This window comes from Lepisma saccharinum, chromosome 2, assembly GCF_977018435.1.
Source record: "Lepisma saccharinum chromosome 2, izLepSacc3.1, whole genome shotgun sequence".
Classification (NCBI taxonomy): Eukaryota; Metazoa; Arthropoda; class Insecta; order Zygentoma; family Lepismatidae; genus Lepisma; species Lepisma saccharinum.
The window spans coordinates 8,611,534-8,624,431 of record NC_139230.1 but is presented as its reverse complement, the minus strand read 5'-3'; the positions used below and the strand labels follow the sequence as shown (position 1 = coordinate 8,624,431).

General features: G+C 39.7%; 1 protein-coding gene across 1 annotated transcript in view; it reads right to left on the bottom strand.

Annotated features, from left to right (window-relative positions):
- Window positions 1–9,883, bottom strand: part of LOC145983907 (1-phosphatidylinositol 4,5-bisphosphate phosphodiesterase delta-4-like) — a 207,290-nt gene extending 197,407 nt beyond the window's left edge. Inside the window, exon 1 of the mRNA XM_083117023.1 lies at window positions 9,723–9,883. Within this exon, the coding sequence (XP_082973149.1) occupies window positions 9,723–9,783 (61 nt within the window). The 5' untranslated portion in view covers window positions 9,784–9,883. The remainder of the gene's footprint in view (window positions 1–9,722) is intronic.
- Between the last annotated feature and the right edge of the window lie 3,015 nt (window positions 9,884–12,898).

The following is a 12,898-nucleotide window of genomic DNA, read 5'->3' as shown; positions in this document are numbered from 1 at the left end:
GATACACAATGATTTTTTTTTTATTTCAGAAGGAGCGTGCATCTAGTTTCTTTATTTTTAATTTTTAATGAACGTGCAATGATGTTATGGAGACTGACGCTATTGATCGCTCTTCTCTGTTCCATTTCGAGACTTGGGTCAATGGCATTGTTCGTTGAGAGATCCAACACAAAATCGAAGATGTACTTGCCTGTGCTAGTCCACAGCGTAGCATGAGAATGAAAGTTCTGTAAATCAGTGGTGAGTCCAGACATTCTGGAAGGGGGGTTATGCTGTAAAGAAGGACGATATGGATTCTGTTCTTGGTAGTCAGTGCTCTACGACCATCGTTTCGTGTATTGATTGACTGATTTAATGTATTTACTTCGCTTTTCTGCCACTTTTGGTACAAAGTACAGACTTGAAGTATGTCTTGACGGAAGTGACGTCACCTAGTACAATTCGAAAGCGCCAAGAACAGAAGCACGCAAGTTCACAGCTCGCAGTACAGATGGTTGCTGACTAGGTCACGTGATTTTCTCACTCGTTGCTCATTTGTAGAAGTAGAAAGCCAGCAACACAGGTTAAATATACGTTATGGGCCAGCAAGTTGTTGGTTAAAATTCTTCTAATGTGTGGAAATGTATGTGTACGAACATTTGAAAATGCTATGTGATTTCTATGGTGAAAAACAAGTGTTTAAAACGCGGGGAAAACAACGAGTACTCAGTTTTATCTACTGATCGTATTTGGCGCTGCAGTCGAAGTGCAATTCGAAAGACTTTCACTTCCAGTCCACGACTTGAAGATCGCACTCCAAGACCATACTCGGAGGATGCTCGCTTCAAGTACGGTCTTGCACCTTTTGGACACAGCCTTACTCTCAGGCATTCAACAGCTAAGTGTGTAAGTAACAGTGGCGCAACCACAGGGGAGCACTGTCCTCCCAACCTTGGACGGAAATCGATTCTAGGGGGAACAAATCGTTTGTTCCAACACAAATGCTTCAACACCGACCTCTACCCTTTTTTTGCGTAATTTACGATAATATTGTATTTGATACTACTGCGACTACTACTAATAATAATGTTAGTATTAGTATTGTTGTTTTATTTTTATTTTTATCATCATTATTATTATTATTATTATTATTATTGGTACGTTTGTCCTGGTACTTGCCCTCCCAAACAAAAAAATCATGGTTGCGCCTCTGGTAAGTAAGGAGCGGTCGCAGAAAGTTTTCTTCGTAAATCATCACGTGTTCTGAGATGGAATCATGGCGACGTTAGTTTCATTATTTATAACCATAAATAACAAAAGCGAACAATAACATGAGAGAGACGAAAAGAAGAAAAGAAAGAAGTGAGATGGAAAATATACAAAAGAAGACAAGAAAAAGGTGAGGCCTCCCTGATGGCGCAGTGGTAGCGTCGTCGCCTTGTAATCAAGAGGTCTCGGGTTCGATACCCGGTGGAGGCACATAGTGGTTCGGATTCCACTTTAAACTGTAGGTCCAGTCCCAATTAGCCTATCTGTGCATAAAGTGGACTTAAGACACCAACTCAAACCAAGAAAAAGGTGAAAATACACACGTGTGTGAGCGCGCACTGGCGTGCGTACGTAGAATTTTCTATGGGGGGGGCTGAAATTGTGAAGGTGGATATTACATAGCTGCGTTCAAAGGAGTGTATACGTGTGTGTGTGTGTGTGTGTATATATATATATATATATAAATGGATGTGTGTGTGGGGGTGTATATTTGTTTGTTCCAAAATAATTCGCGAACGCCTGGACCAATTTCAACCAAACTTGGTACACGTATCACTTGCAATCTGGAAATAAATACTGTGGGGGTAAGACACCCCTGGCGCCCATAGGGGTGGGTGGGAAGGGGTGACATGTAAAAATAATCGAGAACCACCGATATTAAATTCCGCACAAACAGACATCCGTGACTCTATGCAATCCGCACAACGATAGTGTTTCTCGGGTTGTCTAACATTCAGGCTGTGTTTCGAATGGAATCCATAGTTTTCGTGACACTCCGAATGGGTTCAACTCCCAAGTTCATCACCTATCGGCATGGGGGGGGGGGGTGAAAGGGGGTGAAAATAAAATGCTAGAAATGACCTAGATTAGTGTAGAATCCATAGTTTTCGGAGTCGCTAAGCTAATTGGTGACATTCACGATCACATTTTACAACGCCGGGCAATCAGCTAGTACACTATAAAATATTTCATAATTTCCAATTTTAACCTTCATTTTAATAGTTATTTATAGACAAAAATGGCAACAGGGTCATTTTAAGGTGGCTTTGCATTTCTTTTTTCCGCGTTCTCTGCTGGTTTCAATTGAAAATTTTGATTTTCTCAAATATTCGGCAAGTGCTGTAGCCCTGCATACGTCGTCAAAGTGTGTGTGTGTGTGTGTGGGTGGGTGTGTGTGTGTGTGTATTATAGATAGAGATGAATTATGAACAAGAGAGTGAACAATGCTAAAAGTAAGAAAGAAAGGTAATCTGTAAAAAGAAAAGGAAAGATGAATAAAATGAAATCGAGCAACAAATAAAGAAGAAGAATACAAAAGGACAATCAAGCTACATATGATAATTAATGGAAGAAATACAAATTAAACCTCTGAGTAGAAATGAAGTCAGAGTAATTTGTCCAAGGGGTGAGGAATCAAGGGACACCCTCTGGACCCCTCCCTATGAGTGCCAATGTTCTGAACTGTTCGCCACATGGTTATCAATAACAGCACAAAATAACCTCGGGAATGGCGCTCAGTTAACAAAATGCTCACTCAAGAAGTAAATCACGTGTGTTTATTAACATCAATAGAAGAAAGCATTAAGAACCATAAAGAATTAAGTAACAGGAAGTTAATATAGGTACTAGTTGCGTGAATTTTACTTACAAATGCCTGTAAACCTATTAACAGAATTGACACAGAAATAGGCAATCAACTAATATTAACATTATCGTCTCGCAGCTTTCAGACCCATTGTTAGTGTTGGATCCCAGCCAAAATGTTCCACAGCAGCAGGAAAAAAACCTTACGTTTTTAGGATTCCGGCCAAAATGAACAATCAGATAAACGCCAATATACTGTGGTGAATCACGACTATTGACGTATAAAATAGAAAGCTAGACAAAATAATCAGCCTAACATTGCAACCAAAGCCAAACCTCCACTTTCGTGACAGGCCCTCGCTCTTTAAACTAGTCTCTAGCGCCAGATTAACAGACGAAAGGCACGAAAGTTATTCCAAGTGTATATACAGGTTAATCTAGAATGAATTATTTCACAAGACCTTGAGCACGATAACATCTATTTCCTTGAAACTTGTGAGTGGAATTCCTTTTAAGAATCTCAAAATAATGTTTCAGCCGACCTCTGTGGAAGAGTGGTTAGCACAGCGCGCTCTGTGTTCGAATCTCGGCGTGTGCATGGGTGTTCTTTGTGAGTAGTCCCTTTGTCAATTTCACCATATCATCGCCACAGTTAATAATAACATTTATGTAAATGCAAACCTCGTTGTGATTGCAGAAACTGTACTAAGCCTTGTTAATTGCGATTTAAAAATTTAGTTCATAGTTTACAGAACGCTGTAATTGGGCATCTACATCTTGTGTTCTTCAGTGCTTGAAGTGGAAAATGTTACCTGGGGGGATGTTTGGTCGAGTCTTGGGGTTAGCCGGGGGGGGGGGGGTGCTCCTATGGTTTAACATGGTGACAATAGAACAGGTGGGGGGAGATGTCTTGCGAAAATTATGCTAGCTGGGGGATACGATCCCCCGCATCCCCCCTCACTTCGAGCACTGGTGTTCTTTATCTTCGCGATTAGCCAAAATGGCAGAAAAGCGACGCTAAGTAACAAAAATCAAAGGCAAAGGTCCCTGTGCAGCACCGTGTCACGAGCCCCACACATTCTCGATCTCGGCAATTTTGGAGGTGATGTGATCAGCACGACGTTCCGGCCGCCTGTCCTCCATTCCTCTCCCATGGTCGCACCCGGCACCCATTTTTTTGAGGCTGGATGAGCAACGGAACCGCTTTACGCGCGGACAAGGCCGAAAAAAAAATCCGACCATAGATCACCATCCCGGGAAAATAAAAATAAATTCAGATGGTCGTGCCCCCACTTTCTCCCCTTCCGGCCTTCCGTGCGCAGAATGTGCAAATACCGGTGTTGATCAACTTGTTAACAGTAGGAACCTTGGGAATGAATTCCGTGTGGACAATGACAAAGGCATCAAAAGACACTTCCTTCCAGCATGGCTTTGCCTTTGGACCTTCTGTGACCGCATCTGGACGAGGGCGATATCCAAGTCGATGATTGCCGCTTCGTACAGAAAACGCAAAGTTTCATCACCTGGTAAGATGCGGTGCTGAAATGCTGCATCCTTATCCGCGTTGTCAATCAGGTCTCCGCAAATGGTCATCCTGTCTTGTCATTGGTGATGTTCAAGTCTTCTTTCAGAACAGTTTGACAGCTATCGTGGCTGACAGCTGCTGCAGCTGCAATGTCGCAATGGTCTGCAAACGATTTTCACCGACAATGTGCTGCAACACCCGAACTTCCTCAATTGACACGGCTAAATGTGTTATTTTGTTATCTCTAAAACGATCTTGTCTGATCTTCCCATTTGGTGCATATTTAATGCATCACACGGAACACCAGCTGATAGAAGTGTTCTTTTATGCATTTCAGTGGGTATTTTCACACACCAAAAGGTGCATCATTTCTAATTTATGCACGTTAATGTGTTTTTGGAGTCAACATATATGTGGCATGACAAGTTTTGGGTTCTGTGTGTATGTATTACTTCTTAACGTACCAAACCACAACAAGAAAGCAATTAATTTGTGAAAATTGCAAGTGAAAGACAAATACAATGCAAATTTTAACGTTTTTTGAGTTCCAATATCTTTTCTGTTGTCAACGATCATCATATTTTTATACAAGCACGGATTACTCATATACATTGTGTTCCGACATAATCTCTCGGGTTTAAATCAAACTAAACGTGCAATTAAATTAATAAGAGAACGTCCAGCATGGAATTCACCAGGCATCTACTTATATAGGAGACAGTTGCTTCTCTGAAGCGCAAGGACGCAATTATCGTGTTGCCAGCTCCAATTATATTCTGTCCCGGGAATCTCTGGAGCAAGCCAACAAAAGCAAGTCTCTGCGCAAGTAGTGCCGCGAGATGGCTCCACCAATGAACACGTGAAAGGGAACCGGATCGTGTGAAGGGAGAAGAGCGACTGCAGCTACCAGCCTTAGCTGCTTCGCTCCGCACACTCGCTTTCTCCCATTCTTTACCTTTATGCACGGCCTTGCTCCAGAGATTCCCGGGATAGAGTATAGCTTTGCCTGACCAGCCCCATTTTAAACAGGAACAACACCGGCAAGAGGACGACAGAAGTCAAGGTGGAGGGGTCACGTGTGGGCTGTGATCAAGGGCGCCCGCAAGGGGGGCAGAAAGGGCACTTGCCCTCCTGACATATCTGGGGAAAATTCATGTAATTCGAGTGGTGAAATTAGATCAATATTTTATCATAAAGAACATTGTTTTCTGCAATTTATAGGCTGTCAGTTACAGCAATTAACTCTGCCATTACCAACAACATAACGAGAGAGTGTTTTAACAAGACAAAAAATCATGCTGACTGCCGTAACTAGGGGTGTGCGGGACGGAAAAAAAAATTGGTCGGGATGGGACTGGGAAGGAAATATTAATAATTCTGACGTCCGGGACAAAATAAATTCTCCATCTTTTTGCAAAAATCTTGAATACTGCACACTATTTCCCCTTCAAGTGATTGCTTTTGTACTTCTGGAATAAAAACTGCTAATTTCAAGAAATTTCAGACACTTACAGCGCAAAAAAATATCAAGAAAGAATTAACCTGTTTTAAATAAGATCCTTCAAATGTTATTTTGTGTAGCATGGACAACGATTGCTATAAAATAAACTGTGTAAACATTTAATTGTTAATAGGATTATAATTCTAAATATAGGAGCCTTACACGCCAATTCCTTTCGTCGGCTGTTCGGGATTACAAAAGAAAAAAAAATCATTTGCGGAAGTCGGGATGTGACCTTGATAATTCAACCCCGTCATTTTGAATTATTACTAGGGACGTGAAGGTTTCGTTCTAACGATAACACCGAAAAATTGATGAAAGCAAAATAAAGTGTTTAAAATGTATTTGTGTAGGTAAAGGAGGCAAATTTTCAGTGTTTCAGAATCGCGAAATAACGCGAATTATGCCAATTTCCAGAATAACACCGAATTTCGCACTTTAATACGAAAAATTGCGCGAAATATGAAATATAAACCGGGGATAACACTTTTGTTTCACAAGAAATACCTGAAGAGCTATGATAGTTCAATTCAAAATAGATTGTCACGCTTCATTTATTGCAGTTTGGCGCAGACAGACTGCACAGTGTTTAACCTCGTTCTGAAATATAATTCGCTGCGGGGATCTTCCGAGAAGGGAAGTATCGTAAGAACGGCAAAAGTTTTAGAGAGAAGCACCTATTGTGTTTCGGGGAGGGGGGGGGGGCATGTGTGTGTGTGTGTGTGTGTGTGTGTGTGTGTGTGTGTGTACACAAAATTGTATTTTAAGGTTGCAGAGGGATTTTTTGGCATTGTTAGGGAAATGTGATGTGTATGATCGAGTTGAAAGATTTGGTTATCATTCAATAAACAGTTCATATTTAGTGGCTGATGAGATTAAACAGGTTTCTAAATGGAAGCAATTTGGTCATTTTTCACAAAGGTAAGCCATAATTATTTTTTGGTCATTACAACTAAAATTTGTCTAATTTTTCCACAACTAAAACAATGTGAAAATCTTAAGCACAGAAGTAACAGTAAAATGCATGTAAAAATAACCGATTTTAAATTAATAACACCAAATTTTACCCTAAACCGCGAAAAATAACATCGAAATGTATGGGAAAATAAAACGAAAACTTCATGTCCCTAACTATTACTTTCTTTACAGTACCCTTCAGCATGTAAAAACATGGATAAGAGGTACAATGAAGGGCAGTAGATTAAGTATACACAAACATATTTTCAATCAATTTTAATTTTATGATTTGTAAAGTAATAATAATAATAATAATGAATGTTTCTATGAGTGAAGGGCAAGATATGAAATTTTACTCTGCCCCCTGAGAAAAAAAATCCTGCGTCGCCCTAGGCTGTGATAGAAGAATAAAACCTGTTTCGCACAAGTTTCAAGAATTCTAAACGTTTGAAAATTCTCGCTCGATCGCCTGAAGGAAAGGTTCTCTGAACATTATATACCCATTGTAATTGTGTAAAGCTTTCAAGGTGTGCATGATCTAAGGCCCGAATTTTTCCGACCTTGTCCCTGCATAAAGCGGCTCTGGGGCTCACCCAGACTCAAATCAATGGGTACCTGGGGGCAACCCTGGGGGTTAAAGGCGGCCGGAGTGTGGTGCTGATCACATCACCTCCAAAAGAGCCGAGATCGAAAATGTGTGGGTAGGCACGTAGCCAGAATTTTTATTCGGGGGGCTCATCCCTTATCAGCACGGGGTTCGCCAGAAATATTTGTAGAGGGGGGGCAGGCCATACATAAAACTTGATTAGTACAAATAATAATTACAATAATAATCATTGTTATTTTACAATAATAACTATTATAAGTTATTAAAAATACACCAATTTTTATCCAAATGTATATAAAAGGCGAGGCATCAATCCACCTTATCAGTGAATATCTAACACAATTGTTGACCATTATTTTTCTTATATTTTGTACAGTTTCAGTTAGTGCACTGAAAATCATAGTTATTGTATTTTGTTATTAACTTTTATACAATCGTTCAAAAAAAGGCTTTAACAGTTAGTGGTAAATTTTACTCATAAAGTGTATATTCTGTGAGCTCTCACAAAGAAAACTATAAGTTTTTGGAGCTGTGGATCCATTATTTCTTTAACTTTATTTCTGTTATTAAAAATAAAAATAACATTTCAATTAAACATTTAGGATTTCGGGAAGGGTTTCAGCCCCCTTAGCCCTCCCCCTGGCTACGTGCCTGTGTGTGGGGCCCTACTCCCACATCCCCTAAATGTGGTTTCATGGCACGGTGCTATATGCGGGGAACTTTACCTTTGAATAAGTACATACGAGTTGCCGATGTTGGTTTCTGAACTTGCATTAATCTAACATTTCAGAAGCTTCAGTGGGGACGCAAATAGCCTCATTGGCGTTCGAAAACGAGTAATTTAATTTATAAGATCTAATAAAATCACCCTGACATAATCGAAGAGTATGGCTTGCGGCGGTGAACAAGAATCGAGACCCAAACAAAGTATCTCATTTTCACAATAAATCACTGCGGTTCATCGATAAATCTACTCGCGTAGCTCTTTAACCCTACAGGGTTGCAGACAGTTGCTTCTGTCGGCAGTCTAAATGCTATTTTCTGTAGCGTCGACAACGTATCGTATTTGATATTCTGAAGAAAATAAGCTGTGATAATTGCTGTAAAATAAACTGTGTAAACATTTAATTGTTAATAGGATTATAATTCTAAAAACAGGTGCCTACACGCAAAACGTTGATCCTACAGAACTCCAAAACAACTTTATTCATTGTGCTTAATTAAAAAAAAATCATCTCACCCATGAAAAAGATGCCGTCACACACACAAGCAGATATGTGTGTATCAAGGACGTATTTATGGATCCGCCTCCCCGAAAGAGTTGCCAATTACAAAAATTAATTAATGAAAATGATAATATGCTTGCTAGTTTAGCATTTGTTGCATAACCGAAGGTTGTTTATTCAGCTGAACTTATTGAAGGATCATATTGGGATCGTGGTTTTGAATGACAGTATCAACGATTTATACACGTTACTAGCTATAATAACATGTATAAAATATTAATAAGGAACTTTACTTTTCGTCATCTAAATCTAACATCCTTTTTTGTTATTCCATGAATATTCAATTATTTACCTATTAAACATAAATTTCCTCCCCAGGGCAGTTGTTTCTAAACATTTTTTTGCGATCTCAACTATTTCTGAGCTACAATACGTGCTGTCACATTCTTCTTAGACTCTTTTTAACTATTCATGTAATAATAATACAATATTAATTATTTACATATTATAATTAATATTTAATTATTCTAATATAATTATATGATTATTTAAATTTAAACGTATATATTATTATTATTATTTGTGACACACCTGGTTCGGATCCCCCGAAATATATTTCTTAATACGTGCCTGGTGTATATACAAAAATTGCGTGAGTGAATATAATACATATATGTATACGTATACATATGTATATATATTCACACAAAATGATTACAACTTTCCGGTGGTATGATTTTAAGCTGTTTTTGTTTGTTTTTTAAATGGCACTTTGTGCGAGACTGTGAAAAAAAGTAAACATTCACTAAAAATGCCAGCAACGTGTTAACTTCAAGAACAGCTGTCTAAATGAGTTCATTGCTCTTACGCACATTCACGATTGCACATAAATATGCTACTGCGTGTAAGAAAAACACAACAGCTGCGTGAAATATCGTGCCAAACACTTGTTGTGATGGCAACAAGGTTTAGTACAAATAAATAACAGTCGGCGATACGTCAAATTCTTAGTGTCACGTGGTCATGTTTGTACGTTCCATGCCGACATGCTCTACACAAAAAATTGTCACTTACCTTTGTATTCCGGTGTTTCTTCAAGGGAAGGATAGAGTTTTGCTTCCACCTCGGGCTCCATTACGCAGTGCTACGTATTCCAGCATGCACCGAAGTTCCCACACGCTTAAACTGTTCGGTAAAATTCGCTCGCCTCAAGGACTGCTGGAAGAGTGCTCGCGTTACTTCAAATTTTCAACGCGAGATGGCTCCAACTCGCCGGCTGATGGACTGGCCACATGCGTTTCACACAGTGATGCCAACTGCAGTATAATTGCTCTAAACTTAACATACATATATATATATATATTGATTTGATTTGATATAGTTTATTTTACTTCGCGTTTTGTGCCTCTTGGCTAATTTGCGAAGATGGGGATGAGTGATGAAATGATGAAATTGATGAAAGGACATTCACAAACAACCAAGCCCGACCGGGATTCGAACCCGGGACCCTTGGCGTCGCAGCGCGATGTGCTAATCACTGACCCCAGGGCGATGGGAAATTCTCCCCTCTGTCTTCTGCATCCCCTGTCGGTTGCTAATTTCTTACTCTAGGGGTAAAATTTAAAGAACTATAGAAAGCATGGGCGTAATCTGGGCGGGGGTAAAAGTCGAAAAGATTTCCATCCCATAAAATTAGTGTCCAGGACTATTCTGCTGTTAAGTTTGTTAAAAAAATTAAAGGAAATCGGCAAGGATGAAAGAAAATGGATTGATCTTGCCCAGGATAAGGACAGATGGAAGGCTTGTGTTTGCTACAGCCAGTGGCGTGCCCAGGATTTTCGAAAGGGAGGGTTATGTATACTTTTTCTTGGTAGTTAGCCCTCATTTTGTCATATTTTTCTACCATTGACGTTCCTTTTTTTTAGGAATACTGGGCCAAAGGGGGGGGGGGTTATAACCCCCACCAACCCCCCCTTGGGCACGCCACTGGCTACAGCCATAAACCTTCGGGTTTAAGGCTAGAGAGTTAGTTATAGTTATTACTTTGCCTCTCACGTTCCAGGAGCTTTACAAAAGTAGCTTGTGTAAAGTTTAATTAACCTGAAAATTTGGGGACAAGTGCCCCTGCAAAGTTACGTCTATGATACAGCGTGTTCAAAAAGTGACGCAACCTTATGGGAAATGTCATGAATTGTTTCGTTGCTGAATAACTGAGCAGCCATGGGCTATACGTTGCAACAGCGTATATTCATTGTGACAGAGTATATTGATTGTGACAGTTATGCTTTGGCCCAGAGGGCCTACGCAGAGAAGTACGGAACAGTTACTCCAAACAAATCCTCCATCAAGCGGTTGTACGACAAGTTCCAGGTGAAGGGAAGTGTAGTGGACGCACCGAGAAGCGTGTGCCATATCACGTAGTCGCGTGTTCATGGTGTTCATTACATTCTTTGAACAGACAGTGACCTCTGAACGGTATGTGACAATCGTGAGAGAATTTGTTAACACGTTGTCAGCTGAGAAGTTGAAACGCACATGGTTTCAACAGGACAATGCCACAGCCCATACAGCTGGGAATACAATGCGTTACTTCGAAGAGTGTTTTCCAAGACGACTGATCTCAGTGGGGTTATGGCCACCGCGATCTCCAGATTTATCGCCTCCAGACTTCCTCTTGTGGGGTTATCTTAAGGACTCCGTCTACGTTACTCATCCGCACAGTATTCCGGAATTGAAAGACAATATCCGTAGCTGTGTTGGTAACATCTCACAGATAACATCGAAAAGGGTTTTCAACAACATGGTCCGTCGTGTCCACTTGTGTGAAGAACAAAACGGCAGTCACTTCCAGCACTTAATGTAAGAAATGTAATAAGAAATGTTTTCCCATAAGGTTGCGTAACTTTTTGAACACCCTTTAGAAGCAGGCCAGGCCGTATGGACTTGTAGGGAATAGCTGCTTTATTTAAAATATTTTAAATCAAATAAAGAGATTACTGAAGCATCAATTGGAGAATTCAGCTTCTTGTATTTGGTTAAATCATGGACAAGAAGACGGAATAAATACAGAGTACAGAAATTTTAAAATGGGGTGTAATCATCCCTTTTACACCCTCGTAGCCACACCCCTGAATATTTATTAGACACAAGCTGCAAAACCATTGATAAATAATTTGTCCCGTGTTTACAGATTCTATTAAATGTATCATATATTGTAAATACTGTTATAATAATATTTTTTCCAACCGTCACGAAATTAATTTAACACCATTTAGCGTCTTTACTGTGCATAAAGTGGACTTAAAACACCAATTCAATCAACCGTTCAACCAACCAACCATTTAGCGTCTCTATCTTTCTAGAGATTGCAACACTTGTTCAGAAAGAACTTGTACAAAACAGTGGTGCCATATGAAGGAAAATTTACCTCAACGCAGGGGAATGCAGGCACAAGTTTAGCAAAGGAGAAATTTAGGGTTTGCTTTGGTTTGTCTTACTTCGCATTTCTGCCTCTTTTGGTTAAACGCGAAGATGAGGATGAGTGGTGATGTGATGAAATTGATGAAGGGATACTCACAAAGAACACCCATTCCCAAGCCGGCATTTGAACCCGGGACCCCTGGCATGATTGTTGCAGGGAAACTTGAAAGCACTTCTTCCACATATAGTGATTGATTTGGTCTATAGTTTACTTCGCTAGATTGAAGCTCTTAGGTGGGAAGCAGTTACGTACCCAATAATGCAAATAGTTTGTCAAAGCGGAACAGAGATGGCAGCACTAGGCGTGCAAGATTAAGAATGAACATAATATATATGAATAACTATATAAATAAGAATAGAACGAATGGGAAAAATGAAAAACAATAAAATCTACTATAAGAAGATAAAGAATAAATATAAAAGAAATAAATTAATATCTATATTCGATAAATCAAATCAGTGATCATATGTACTAAGTTAATACGAAAATTAAAGAAGTGAAAGCACTGATAAGGTTTATTATCCAGTTTGTGTCTTTGAACAAATATTGCATCTGTCTGATTGATTTACCATTACCATAGCGGAAATTTTGTTTACAATAGTGGCCGCGCGTTCCAGTCGACGCCCCACAGCACTTTTGGTTGCGCGTTTCAACCCTAGCACCTACTTGGATGGGCGTGTCAGTCGTTTGGCATCAAGTATGCACTCTGTTGTACCCAGTTGGTGTTGGCGCGTTCCAATCGCAGCCGCAAGGGAGGATATTAGTATAA